General features: G+C 37.6%; 1 protein-coding gene across 3 annotated transcripts in view; it reads right to left on the reverse strand.

The window, feature by feature from the left end:
* Positions 1-417: 417 nt before the first annotated feature.
* LOC145995214 (ciliogenesis and planar polarity effector 2-like) overlaps positions 418-14,141 on the reverse strand; it is a 40,723-nt gene continuing 26,999 nt past the window's right edge. For all 3 annotated transcript variants that reach the window (XM_083131777.1, XM_083131778.1, XM_083131779.1), the window contains exons 4-5: positions 10,795-10,931; positions 418-840 (exon numbers count right to left, since the gene is read on the reverse strand). In XM_083131777.1, coding sequence (XP_082987903.1) covers positions 633-840; positions 10,795-10,931 — 345 coding nt within the window. In that variant the 3' untranslated portion in view covers positions 418-632. The remainder of the gene's footprint in view (positions 841-10,794; positions 10,932-14,141) is intronic.

Below are 14,141 nucleotides of genomic sequence, written 5' to 3' on the forward strand. Positions count from 1 at the left end.
TTGGGACACCTTTTACAATTTTCCAAAAGAGATGGGGTGGTGATTATGATCTGTATCTTCCCTTGGGCCAAAAGGGTCGATTTGGAACTAGATATTTCTTTTATGGAACTAGAAACTTGGAGCATTATGTTATTTTAAGAATGAACCACAGATCAGCTTCCAGAATGTCAAGTTAGCAATGATGTATAGAATAATTTGTGCCATTGTGTGAATAACTCTGAGTTTGAATTTCTCTTTCACCAATGTTTCAATTGGCTCATACCAATCAGCATATTCCTTCTAACATGATTTTTAATTGGTTGCCTCACTGTTACTGGTGGCAGTGAGGTACATTTAAGACCGTACATAACAGGAATGAGTCAATGTTAGTATTTCATTAATTATTAAATATGAAATAAAACAATACATGAATAAAATTATGTAAATATATTTGAAAATTTGTACTTTTGTAAATAAATAATTTTTGTTCATATATCTTGTTATAAAAATGCAAAAGAAGTACATGATAATCACAGAATATAAAAATACAAAACCTCCATCAAATGCCACAAAAAACTTGGTCCCCAAAAATTCAAATTCAACTCAGGCATATTCATGCCATTGTCTTTGCATTCTTGAATGCATGAATTGCATTATTTAACAATTCCTTGTTTCAGTAAATAATCTTGGTCTTTCATCCACAGCCTTTCACATATAATGTTTAAAAGTGGAGCCATCTGATGTACTTCGTTTCTTTCAGATACGTATAAGTTGTCTATTTTTAACACTGGCACTCTCCATTTCCTCTCAAATTCAGTGGTCTCTGAGGACAAGACCTCCAACCCAGTCATAACATTGTATCTGGAAAAACAACAGAATGAAAGCATGAGATATTGTGATTGTTGTATTGAGCTATTGTTTCTAAGTGTGCACAAATGCTGCATTGGTTTTAGATATGAATCCACTCTAAAAAGCAAGAAAAGAGCAGTAATGAGTCTCAATGTGCTGACCATGCATCATACACAGAAACACTGTTTGCCCCTCAAAGAACTATTGAACCACAGAGCCAGAGTATAGTATAGTTTATAGATAATATTAACAAATAAAAATTAACTATTTTGATGTGTCGCACCTGCCCTTTACAAGACTAATAAACATTAGAATTTTGGAAATCCATGCCTGAATATTTTAAGATTCATACTCATCCTTCATTTTCAAATGTCCTTAAGTCAAATTTCACATTTAATGTACTGTATATTTACTCTGAGAAAGTGATGATGGCGAATGGCATTGATCTTCAAGTACATTAGGTTCTCTTGAACATCGTGTACAGTTACTTTCCTCTCTGCACATGTTAGATGTGTTGTGTTGTCTCAGTGACTGAATGCTTTGTGTGATTGACTCACAATCTCCAAACTTAAGATTCCATGTTTTCTAAGAGAGTAACATTCATTAGTTTCATTTAATGACCATTCATATTCATCATCGTGATTAAGTCAAAAGTTGCAGAAAAGCTACACAAAAGAGAAAAATACATAGGGTAAGTCGGAGAGATGAACCTTCTTTTTGAGAATTGCTATAATTTTATTATTATTTATGACAATACTGGTGAGAAAATTGAACCTCAGTATTTTGGTGGCATATGCAAACATTAAATAATGTTATATGTGAAACACTAAAAAAAAAACTAAAAAAAAAACCAGTGGTTCATCTATGCCACATGATGCCAGGTCAGATGGACCATGCTCTACGGAAGAGATGGACCTGCGAAAAGTCATAGTAGGAATAGAACAATGCCTTAGTATTAAACACTATATTATCAGGAAGTATATTTGAGCTGTTTCTTCCATACAAAATAAACCTTTGTGACAAAATACAACATATAATCACAATTTTCTGTAAATTTTACTTTAGTTCGTAAATTTTAGATTCCTTCCTTGCACACTAGATAAAGGATTTACCAATTTGAATGTCAGAACTTTGAAAGAGTGTTAATGTTATGGCAACACTGACTGGAATGACGAGATGGAACTGTGACATCTGTGTGCAGTAGTCTGTGGCAAGTTATCATGGAGAGATACAAAATGCAACAACGCATACAAATTATTCGAATTTATTATTAAAATTCGTGTTCAGTTCGACAGATTTTGGCCGTAAAAATCATCTCTTCCGATGAAGCACATTTTTTCTTCATGGCTACGTTAACAAACAAAACTGTAGGATTTGGGCAGATGAAAATCCGCAAGTGATTATGGACGTACCCCTTCATCCTAAGAAAGTGACTGTATGGTGTGGTTTTTGGGCCAATGGCATCATCGGGCCTTATTTTTTTGAGGACCAACATGGAAATCACATGACTGTCAATGGGGAGCGATACAGGAATATGGTGGTGAAGTTTTTGTGGCCAAAACTGGCAAAACATCAACAATGTGGTTTTCCAACAGGACGGTGCCACACAGCTCACCAAACAATGGAATTATTGCAGGAAAAGTTCCATGGACGAGTTCTGTCCAGAAAGGGTGATGTGAACTGGCCACCAAGATCATGTGACCTAACCTCCCTGGATTATTTTCTATGGGGTTACGTCAAATCTAAGGTCTATGAGACTAAGGTACGCACAGTTCGTGACCTGAAACGGAACATCAAACAAACCATTGAGGCTATACCGCTCAATATGTGTGTAGTCGTGCTGGAAAATTGAACATTCAGAATCCATTCCACCCACCAAAGCAGAGGAGGACATTTGAACGACATATTGTTCAAAACATAATGCCATTGTTTGCTCTTCAAAATAAAAACATATACTCTATTTGATCAAAAATATCCTGACACTCACTGGAATTAGGGTGTGAAGTTCGAAGCATCCTCCATCGGATGCACTGGCAATCAATACCATGTGGGCCCACCCTTGGCCTTGATGACAGCCTCTACTCTCGCAGGCATACTGGCAATCAGGTGGCGAAAGGTATCTTGGGGAATGGCAGCCCATTCTTCGCGGAGTGCCGAGATGAGAAGAGCAGTGGATGTTGGTTAGCATGGTCTGGCATGAAGTCGGCATTCCAAAACATCCCAGAGATGTTCAATGGGATTCAAACCGGGGCTTTGCGCAGGCCAGGCCATAAGTGGAACGTTGTTCTCTTGAAACCACCATCCCACACGGCATACAGTGTGGACAGGTGCATTGTCGTGTTGAAACATGCAATCATCATCCGCGAACTGTTCTTCGATGGTAGGCAGCATGAACGTTTGTAAAATGTCAACGTAATGATGTGCTGTGATAGTACCATTCAAAACAACGAGGGGACCAAGCCCCTTCCAGGAAAAACATGCCCACACTGTCACCCCACCTCCACCGAATTTTACTGTCCGCACAACACAGGATGCTAAATGTCGTTCATGAGGCATTCACCACACCCACACACTACCATCGGATCGCCACATGGTATAACCCGATTCGTCACTCCACATCACGGATTTCCACTGTTCTAACGACCAGTTGCGCTTCTCCTTACACCATGCGAGGCGGCACTTCGCGTTTCGTTTGGTGATGTGGGGCTTATGGGCAGCCGCTCATTCATGGTAATCGATTCGTCGTACCTCACGTCGCACAGTCATGCTGCTAGGATTACATCCTGCCCTGGTTTGGAATTCGTGTGTGATGGTGTCGATCGCTGATTGCCGGTTCTCTCGTACTACCCTATTCAACACTCGGCGGTCTCTGTCTGTCAACATGGGCGCTCGACCAGAACGTTTTGCGGTTGTACACGTCCCATTATGTTTCCACTTTACTATCACATCGGCGAAAGTAGACTTCGGGATGTTTAGGAGCGTGGATATCTCGCGCACTGACTTGTTACTCCTGTGGCACCCAATCACTTCACCACGTTTGAAGTCTCTCAGTTCGTTCGACTGATCCATTCTGCTGTCTCGTGCACTATGCTGCCTGTAGCAGTCCCTTGCTTGCCTCACCTGGCTGTAGATGGCACCACAGAGTGGCCTACTATGCGCAACACACATTTTGACTAGTGTCCGGATATTTTTGATCACATAGAGTATATATGTCATTATCACATGTGGTTTTCATTCTATATAATTTTAAAGATCTGACGTTGAAATTGGTAGACCCTATACATTTATGATCATATTTTTGCAGTTATCATGTAGCCAAAAAGAACACACTAATTAAAGTTTTCACCTGATTTCAATTTAGATGATATCTTGGCTAAAATAATTGCTCAATGAACACAAAACCAACTCAGTGTGCCACTAATTTCCCATTATCAGTTAGTTTCATAAATAATGAACTGGACCGTCTCTCCTGGAATTACCCTATTCAATTGTGTTATGTGAATGTCCTTTACCATATGGTATATCTTGAAGACAATGAAATTGTAACAGATTGTTTACAGAACGTTCTGGGAAGAAAGAAGCAAAAGGAATCGAAACACCCCTTTTTGAAATAATAGACTGAGTCCGGTACACAAAGGGAAGTAAGCGCTCGTGAATTTCGGGCGAAGGTGTGTTGCAACAGTTGGCACGGAGAAGTTACAACAGTTGGCGCTGAGAAGTTACAGCAGTTGTTGGCACGGAGATTTTGACTGAAAGGTGGTCGCGCAAGTTAGTGCTCTGTCTGTTGAGTTTTGCATACCTCCGGGGACATTTTCTTCTGGCGTAGTGGTAAAGTAGAGTCTTCAGTCGGAAGACCATGCTAGTCTGCCATTGTTTGCAGAGGCACAAGAAACGTTAAATCGGCATTAAGGCTCTCCGGAAAGAGATTGTGCGGGAGTGAACTCTGTCTGCAGCAGTTTAGCAGATTTTCATTCAGTGAAGCCGAGATTGCAGAGAAGGATTTTCTCCAGAGACAAGACACAGAGGATCGTCGGAGGAAGAGGATGGAACAACGAGGATTTTAGTGAAGTGGTCCCCAGTGACGAGAGCTCTCGTGTTCTAATCCCCACAAGCTTGATCTTCTGATGAAAAAATCCCACTAAATTTTGAAAAGCGCTAATTCTTTCTAAAGGCCGGCCATGTAATCGTGAGTAAAAAGGTTAAATTTGTTATTTTTATAAATATATGTGAGAGTGATTTTTTCTTATATTTCTTTTACCAAGATAATCTAAAGTACTGGTGTCAACTCTTGTATTGGGTTTACTCATGTAAACCAAGAACCACCAGCGAATCAGTGTGAACCTTTAATTTTTTTTTGTGAAGTTATTTCTTAGTTTTTTCTGTAATAAAAGAAAGTAAAGGTAACTGGTTATTCTTTCCTTCAAACATTAAATCTGTAATAATATTTGAAATCAGATTATCTCAATCGAATTGTAGTTAAAAAGCAAAGCTCAATACTAAGAATAAAAATAATAACGATAAAATCACGTTTTATCGTTATAAAATGTTGTCAGCTAAACAAATATCAATCTCCATTTTCCCAACTTCTTACAAGGAAACATTTAGTGTCACCATGTGAAGGGGGGAAATGTCGACCCTTTCCATCAGCAAAAAAGAAAATAAATGTAAATCAATGCTGCCCCTCCCCCACTAATTTCTATTCTGGTGTCATCATGAGCATGTTTGTTGGAAACATCATGAGATTAAAGCTGCATAATATGATTAAGTACCAGCGGTGTGGCATGCATGGAACCAGTGTTACTGCAGGTAACAGCAAAATGTAAAGAATTAAAAAGTTGCTTCAATAAAATGACGACATTGTTAAATACATTAACCAATAGTGTTGCCATGGAGCAGATGTTGCAGAAGACATTTTTTTTCTGCAGCTGACAGAAGCGAAGAGGGAAGCCGTACCGCTACCCTCAAAAGGTAACACGAGAAGAAGGCGACAATGTAAAGGAGGGGGGGGGGGAGATTTTGGGGCAAGTGTGCTCAGGGGTTATTCCTATGTCTGTTTAGTGGCCCAGTTACCAGTGAGACAGCTGCAAAATCAGTATTCGAGCTAACTTCAGGATAATATTTAGTATTTGTCATTGCCTGCTGGACACAGGCCAATGTTGTCACATTGGATTGGCAGAAAAGAGCTAAATCCAGCCTGAAATGGGGATACGATTTCTGTGAAGCAACTAGAGGTAGACTGCAAAGCCAATGCTGACGTGAACTACAACTGAGACCAGTTAGGTATTAGACGAAAATATAGTTCCTTGGTGCGATTCGTGATTTGGACAAACCTTGCTCCAAAATACTAAGCTGGCAACAGTTTCCACATCGACTGTCACTGGAGGAGGGGTGTTCTGTCCTCTGTTCACCACACAAACGTCAAACTGACCCTAAAAATGAGTGGTTATTATTCTTTACTTTTCCAATGCAATTGCAAAGAAATAGAGATAAAGAATTGACAAGACTCAACCACTATTCATTGGATTTTCGTGGTAACTCTCTCATGAGTTCTTGCTAGGAGTGTTTGTGGCTAAATTACTGTGATGATTGAAAACAAAGAACGAGATGAACAAAAATCTAGATGGAAAACGTTTTTTTTTTCATTGGGGGGGGGGGAGGGTGATAATGTCTAGCAGGCATAATTGTCATTCCGATGGCTGATAATACTTTTGAAAAAGTCACGCCACGCCACTGTTAAGTACACTACCTAAATGACATGATTATTTTAAATCCCTTTTCCAGTTAAAAAATATATATATATGTAACATCACAGGTACAAGAGTGATAAGATGCATGTCAAATGTCAGAGCAGTTAGGATAGTTGCTCACAGTGCAAAAGACTGTAGGTTCTATTCCTAATGGTAAACATACCTTTTTTTTGGATTGCTAAAGGTACGTAATTTAGGGGTATTAATAAAATATTTGAATAAGATTATATACTGCTGGACAATGAAAACCGGACACTTTAATATTTGACATCTGAATTGCAATAACAGCTCGCAGGTATATTACAGAATGTTCGGCAGATCATGTAGTACCATATGCACCATTCATAGGCTCGGACTTTGTTTATGCATTCGTACTTAATTCAGTTTCTGCAACATTTAGTTAGCCCTTGTACCAGAGCTTTTATCGACCCATTGCGTTATCACAAAAAATGCAAGTGTCCGGTTTTTTTTGTCCAGCAGTATATTAAAACCAACTTTTCTAAGCACGCTCGGCTAGGACTCAAACCCGGGTCTCTGGCATACTGTGGCAACAATAATAAAAAAAAAAAAAAAAAAAAAAAAAAAAAAAGACACAGTTAAATATGTTTCAGTGGCTCAGTTGGTAGAGTATTTGTGTAGCATACCAGACATCCTATTTGAGTCCTGGTAAATTTTTAATTTTTGCATCTTTCACTTAAATTTCTGTGTGCATTAAAAATTAAGGTAATATTGTGGTATCATCTGTGTGTGGAATGCCATCACAACTTCAAATTTTCAATGCAAGCAATATTACTATTACATGTTAAGCCTGTGAAATACCATAGTATGTGGTAGTTGAAGTCACAATGCATGCAGATTTAAGCAGTAAATTCATCATTCCATAATTATAAACTATTGGGAGCTTCTCTAGATTGTCAGACACAAGTGAGTGCAGATGATATTTGAGCCCTAAGAGTTGATAAGATGAAGACTTGTGGTTATTCAGGTGGTAACACTGATGTCCTTGAGGATATATCATATGGTAGAAAAAAATTACAATATAGTTGTATTTTCCTTCTTTTGCTAGCTTTTCTGCCACTTTTGACTAACCACGATGACAAGAGTGAATGAAATTAAATGAAGTTACAATCATAAAGAAATGCCCATGTCCAGGTGGGGACTCAAATGGGTTAACTTCAGTTGTCAAACACCAAGGCAAAATGATGTAGTTGTCTAACAAAGTTCTTGTTTCTTATTTTGTAATGCTGAACAAACATATCAGCACACATTTTTCATACTACCACTTTCAAACAATTTACAGACAAAACTCGAGCAACTTATTGATATAGTTTATTTTACTTTGCCTTTCTGCCACTTTTAGATAAGCATCAATATGAGCATGAGTACTGAGAAGATGAAATTGATGAAGGAACACTCACAAAGAACACAGCCCAGGATGGGATTCAGACCCATAACCCCTAGCATCGTAGCACACTGTTCTACCCAATCTGCCACGGAGGTCGGCCACAGATTAAAGTAGGAGAGTATAAGACTACCTTGGATTTATGACATCACACAGGTAATATGCTGCAAACTCAGGCAAAACACCTGGTAGTACACTATGGCAGCAATGGATTCTCTGTACTGGGCTTTAACTACAGTCCCACAGGATGGTGTAAGTCCCTGAACTACTTATCAAATGAAGAATAGCAAATAAGTATTTACTCATAAATAGAAATTATAATTCAACTGAATTAAGGTCCTCGCATCTAAAGCAGCAGCACAGGGTAGAGTGACACAGTCAGTTGCTATGGAAACTGCAGGTGTCAAAGTGAGGGGCAGCTCCGAGATGCCTTGTGCATATTGCAGAGTGCAATATTCAAATAAAAGAGCAGGCCATGTAGCACCAGTTCCTTTGTTTGCTTCCAGTCAGGGATAGGTTACAAACCAGCCAGTGGCGGTGAGGGGGAAGGAGCAGTTGTCCCCCGCAGTTTTCACCACTTTCGCCCCCACATTATGCTAAATCTTATCTACAAAGGAAAATATACTGTCTTTGCCTCCTAGTTTTAGCACCTTGCCCCCCCCCTCCCCCCTTTCCTGATTTTCGGACCAAATCGCCGCCACTGATCCAGCCTACATGTTTCAACTCTCCGAGATATCCACAGAGTAAGGAGAAGAGCCATACACAAAATTAAACCTTATTGAAAATTATGTGTTTAAGATTAATTGTGATTCGCATTCAGCTATTTCTTTTTCTTTTTCTCCCACTGAGAACATCGCTTGGTGAGAGGACAGGAATCTGGAAAGACATGTGGAACTCTATTCCTCGCTTGCAAAAATCTGAATCAGATGTTTCTTTTTTGGGGAAGTATTATGACACACGCCATGTGACCATGGCTCTCTCTCTTACTCTGGCAGCCGTTCGGTTCACCTCATTCTATTCTACCTTGAATTGGTGGATTCGGTGTTTTCTGAAGTGATTGTCTCTGTCCTGGTAGTGTTAATAAGATAAATAAGTTTAACTTAAAGATTCATCTATTCATATTACATGCGTTATTTAATTATATTTTTTGTTTGAGCACTATTTGTTTATTTTGTGTTTAATACCATCATTACTCAGATGGTTATTTCCGATTTAACCGATATCTACTAATCATGTCCCTCCACATTCGTTTAGACTTAGAATTTCTGCCTTGCAAATTGCTAATTGATAGATATTTTCAATTTAACAATAAGACTTCATGCACTGAACCAACCCTAAAACAAGAAAAGAACTACAATCTGATTCTGGTACTCGTGTTTTTCGCCTGTATAAAGTATGGTTGTATTTATAATTACGTACAATTATCCATGTTAATCAGATTTATATATGATATGTCATATAATTGATGAATTGACTTGTTGTTTGGAAATTTCCTGTTGCTAAAATTTAAAATGTTATAAAAATAACCAAAAGTTCTATTTGTTGAGTTTCATCAATAAACAATTGAAAATTACATTTACTTTTCGTACGTCCCACAAAAGGCCTCTAACTCTGGTAAAATATTATATAATATTAAGGTAGCATATATAATTGTAGAGGACTTGTTTTAATAGACCAAATCTAAATTATATGTGATAATACTGAGGGTGGTGACACATGAGCGATGTGTGCAACATGATATGTAATCTGCATTATCATAATTAAAATTTATCAGTGCCAAGGTTTAATATTTAAGTGTACATATTGTATATTATCATGAGCATGATAAATAAACACAGTAAGTACTCTGTTGTGAGTGTTATATTGTGTGAATCAGACCTACCCGTTAAGTAATTATGTCCACTAATAACTAAGTCAAAACTACACATATGCACTTGTGGTTCAACCACATCACAATGCAGATCCTTTGCATTCCATACAAATGCTCTACCACTGACTGATCTACCAAGCTAACCCCCTAAATGAAATTACATTTCAGTTTCTTTTTAGTGGAAATTCTGGGCAGCTGAGAGGTTTGCTTGATAGTTCAGTGGTTGCGCACTGGCACGGAATGCCAAAGGCCATGATTGCATCACGCAATTTTTCACTGTTACCAAAATTATATTTCACAAAAAAATAATATTATAGTGCCCTTATTATGAAAAGAGGTGTTGCAAGTCATCCATAAAACCTAATATACAAGGGAGAGTCAAGTGAAAAGCTTAATTTGTTTTTGTTTCTTGTCTAGTCGATTTAGTTTGCAGCATTTTAGCACAGACCTATTGATGATCTACATATATTTTCAACTTTGAGTTAGTGCCTGTATACCTTAAGAAGAGTAAGTCTTTTGGGTCCATGTGCAGTCACTTATGAGCCACTGTGAAGTCCTTTCCACCCATCTGCCTGCAAACTGAGGCCATTCTCGAACTTTCTCCTGCATTAGTAAACTTGCTGGTGTGGTAAGCATGCACAGACACATTGAATTTTCATTTGCAGAGAAATTTCTGTAAGTTTTAGGCTGACAGGGGGCAAGAAACTACTCCTTTTCACTGGTGCAAGTGTGTATAGAAGGTGCCATATTTAAAATAACAAAAATGGTGTTCTGAAGCTCACTTGATTAGTGTTGCAATCTTCAGGTCGTTTTGTAAATAACAATTGATACCTCATGTACATTTGAACTGTATACAGTCTGCCCTACAATTTTTATTGGACTTTTAAGGTTTTCACTTGACTCATGTTACATTATAATGTAACAGTAATAAAACTTTAAGAACCAACCTTGTACCAATAGCCAAGGTAGCTGGATTCTCATCAGACTGGATCAGTTTACCCATTTGCTGAGGAAGATCATTGAAGCTAGCCTCATCCACAAATGAAAATACAAACACTATTGCATCGGCATTCTCTTTGCAGGCCTGCAAATTAAGAAAATAATGAGTAAAATATAACTTAAACATAACACAATGCCATTAATACTATGACAGTACTCATATCCCCATAGTTCTAAACTGCAAAATGCAATATGTTTCTCAACAGTGTGCCTTTGTCTTTAATAAACATATTTTTTTGAAAATCAAAATATGAGCAACATGCTGAAGAAGTATGTGAACAAATATGGCATGTTTTCATAATTTTCATAAATAATTTTATATTTTCTTGTTATTTAGCATTGCTTTTTGGCCACTTCTGGCTAATCGCAATCATGAGTATAATGAATAGATGTAATAATACTTTCGAAGAACACTCCTGCTCAGACTGGAATTTGAACCTGAGAACTTCAGTGGTAAGAACAAAGTTGACCACAGAATTTCCAAGCCATGCATATATTCAATAAATACAGCCAGATACTGTATTGATAATAATAATAATAATCCATGGCTTGACAGCCCTAGAAGGGCCTTGGCCTATCTCCCAACTGCCAGTATCCCTCCCACAATCCTACCTAGAGGTGTGGAGATCTTCAACTGGTAATGGGTGACATGGAGTCAGCACGTTGAACCCCCCACTGTTGTACGAGATTTCCAAGACCGGATTACGCTACTCACTCGTAGCCCCCCAATTTCCTCAGGATGGTGGGTTGCCACCGGTCCTATACACAGGCCGAGAACCCAGAGACTGAATGCAGGTGGACTCGAACCCATGCCGTCCCCAAGTAGGAGTCCAAAGCACAGCACCTTAGACTGCATGGCCACGGAGGATGACAGACTCTATATTGACACATGTGGAAAATACTTGACACAATAGTTTAGTCTTTTGAGTATCAGAAAAACCTTTGGTCATGTTATATTTTAGTTATTTTAAATTTTATTTCTAGCTATCTGTATTTGTCTCATCCATAACGATGAAAAGTGATAAAGGATATTTTGGTCACCAATATGGTTTGTGAATATTTGCTCCCCCATTGTGCTTTTTACACACACTTATGTATATTTCCAAGGTCAAATGGAAAACTTTTATTCTTATTTTGTGTCACTTTTCTGCCATTTTTGGCTAATGAAAATAAATGATGATTACATGAAAAGACACACTGAAAGGAACATTCATATCCAGCTGGGAATCAAACCTAGAGGTAATGAGACGAGCAACAAACATAACAAGGCAGTGTCACCTTATCAAGTGTGTTTAAGTCTATACAGTCCAAGCAAAATATTGCAACTACTTGCTCTAAAATTCTTTGAAAATTATGGTTTAAAAAATGGTTCACTCAAGTTACTGAAATTAGTACAGCCTCAATTTAGCATTTTTCAAGGGATTAAGGTGAAAAAAAATTAACATGGAGGAAAATATCAAATTTGAGAATATTTTATAACATATTTCTCCATTGGAATTGAATGTCTAATGTGGCAAAATGTCAAATCCGGTACATCCTTTTTAGTTTGCATATTTATTGGTTGGTTAATTTTGTATAAAAAGTAGAAGAAAATCCACCAAGTCATTATCTATTCTGGTCCTGGGTTCAATACACAGTGAAAACATATAGTGGTTTGGATCCCACTTAAACTGTAGGTCCAGTTTCAATTAGCCTCTCAATGCATAAAAAGGACTTAACACAAAAACTCAAACTTATTATCTACTCCAGTGGTTCTCACCCTTTTTTTGTTCATGGTTCACTATCCTTTGTGGTGAGTCCTCACGACACACTAATATACAAGTTGTGAACACTTCAGAAGACTTTATTAGTATTTTTTTTATTTTTCATCTTTCTTATTAGTCTTTTTTTATTATTCATCTTTTCAGTCACATAATAATTTTACTTCACTTGCACAAGCACTGCCTTCAATAGTTATTTCTAGGCTTCATTTCGTTTATATTTTAGCATGTTTTAAGGTTGTTAGTTGGACTGACAAGTGTAATATGCAAAATAATCTCACTCAGTTATTTTTCATACTATGGGAATGAGAGACGCGGTAATAGATAACTAAGGTACTCACGTTTTCCGCGAAGCTGTTTTACATTATTTTCTATTAATTTCGGTAGCCACTGCCACCATCCTCGTTGGAATTCGTTGTTGTTGTTGCTTGGCACATTTCTGTTGTTTTTTCCTAAATCGCCACTAGGTGTGCTGCTGTCGACTGTATGTCTGTGTATATGTCGTCTGCTGTTCACTGGTGTTAATAGCTGCAGTAACGCAAGCCAGGCGTGGTGTGCCTGACCACTATCTATGTTTAGTTCATGATTGTAGTGCATGATGGCGTGTGTTTCTTTGATTTTTGTGTCTATGAGAGTGTGTGCTTTGTATTTGACATGTACTTTCTCAATTTTATGGTTGTGGAATTTGATATGCTTGGCAAGTCCGGTGGTGGGTTGGGCAGGATGAAGAAGCATTTGTTGGCAAAAAATTTGGCAAGTCAGTAGAAAACTTAATTTATGAGAAAAAATGGATCAATAGAAAGCATTATTGATTTTTGTTTGAAGAAGTGCTAAATGTTAGACTAGACTTTATGCTGTTTACAGGGTTTGAATGTGATGTACCAGATGAAACTACATTTTGCAGATTTAGGAATAAGCTTAGTGGTTTTTATTTTATTTTATCTGCACCTTACAAGTGTAGGAGTGACTAGTCATGTGAGGTTGTGTTGTTGCATGTATATCTTGGTGTAGCTTCAAATAGTTTTGGAAGACCAGGACGAAACGTCGCAGATAAAATAAAATAAAAACCACTAAAAATAACAGAGTGAGATTATTTTGCGTCTACAAAAAGTGGTTATGCGAACCTTTAAGAAGAACATAGAAGTGTAATATGCAATATTGTATTAATTTTGCTTTTTTAAAATTTAAGTTCAGTATGGGTAAGTTTTTTATTATTAGGGAATGGATTTTAAGGTGCAAAATTATGGTTGGGAAAGGAAAGAAAAGGTTCTGAAAATGTTTTCAAAAAGGTGCAGAAAAAAATGCTGATAAAATGTCTTTATTCAATGCTCTCTTTTACTGCACCTTCTGTATATAATGAGTGCGAACCGCATAGAGATATGTGGTTCTGCCAAATTGGTTTTGTTAAGTTTGTGTTTTCTCTCGCAGTTTTTGCTACATTATCTTGGGAACTACTGGGGCAGCAATGATTATTATATTACACCATTTTATAGCTCTCGTTCTGCTCTACAAAATGAGACTATAGGATTTTATGT

Source organism: Lepisma saccharinum, chromosome 11, assembly GCF_977018435.1.
Source record: "Lepisma saccharinum chromosome 11, izLepSacc3.1, whole genome shotgun sequence".
NCBI classification, from domain to species: Eukaryota; Metazoa; Arthropoda; class Insecta; order Zygentoma; family Lepismatidae; genus Lepisma; species Lepisma saccharinum.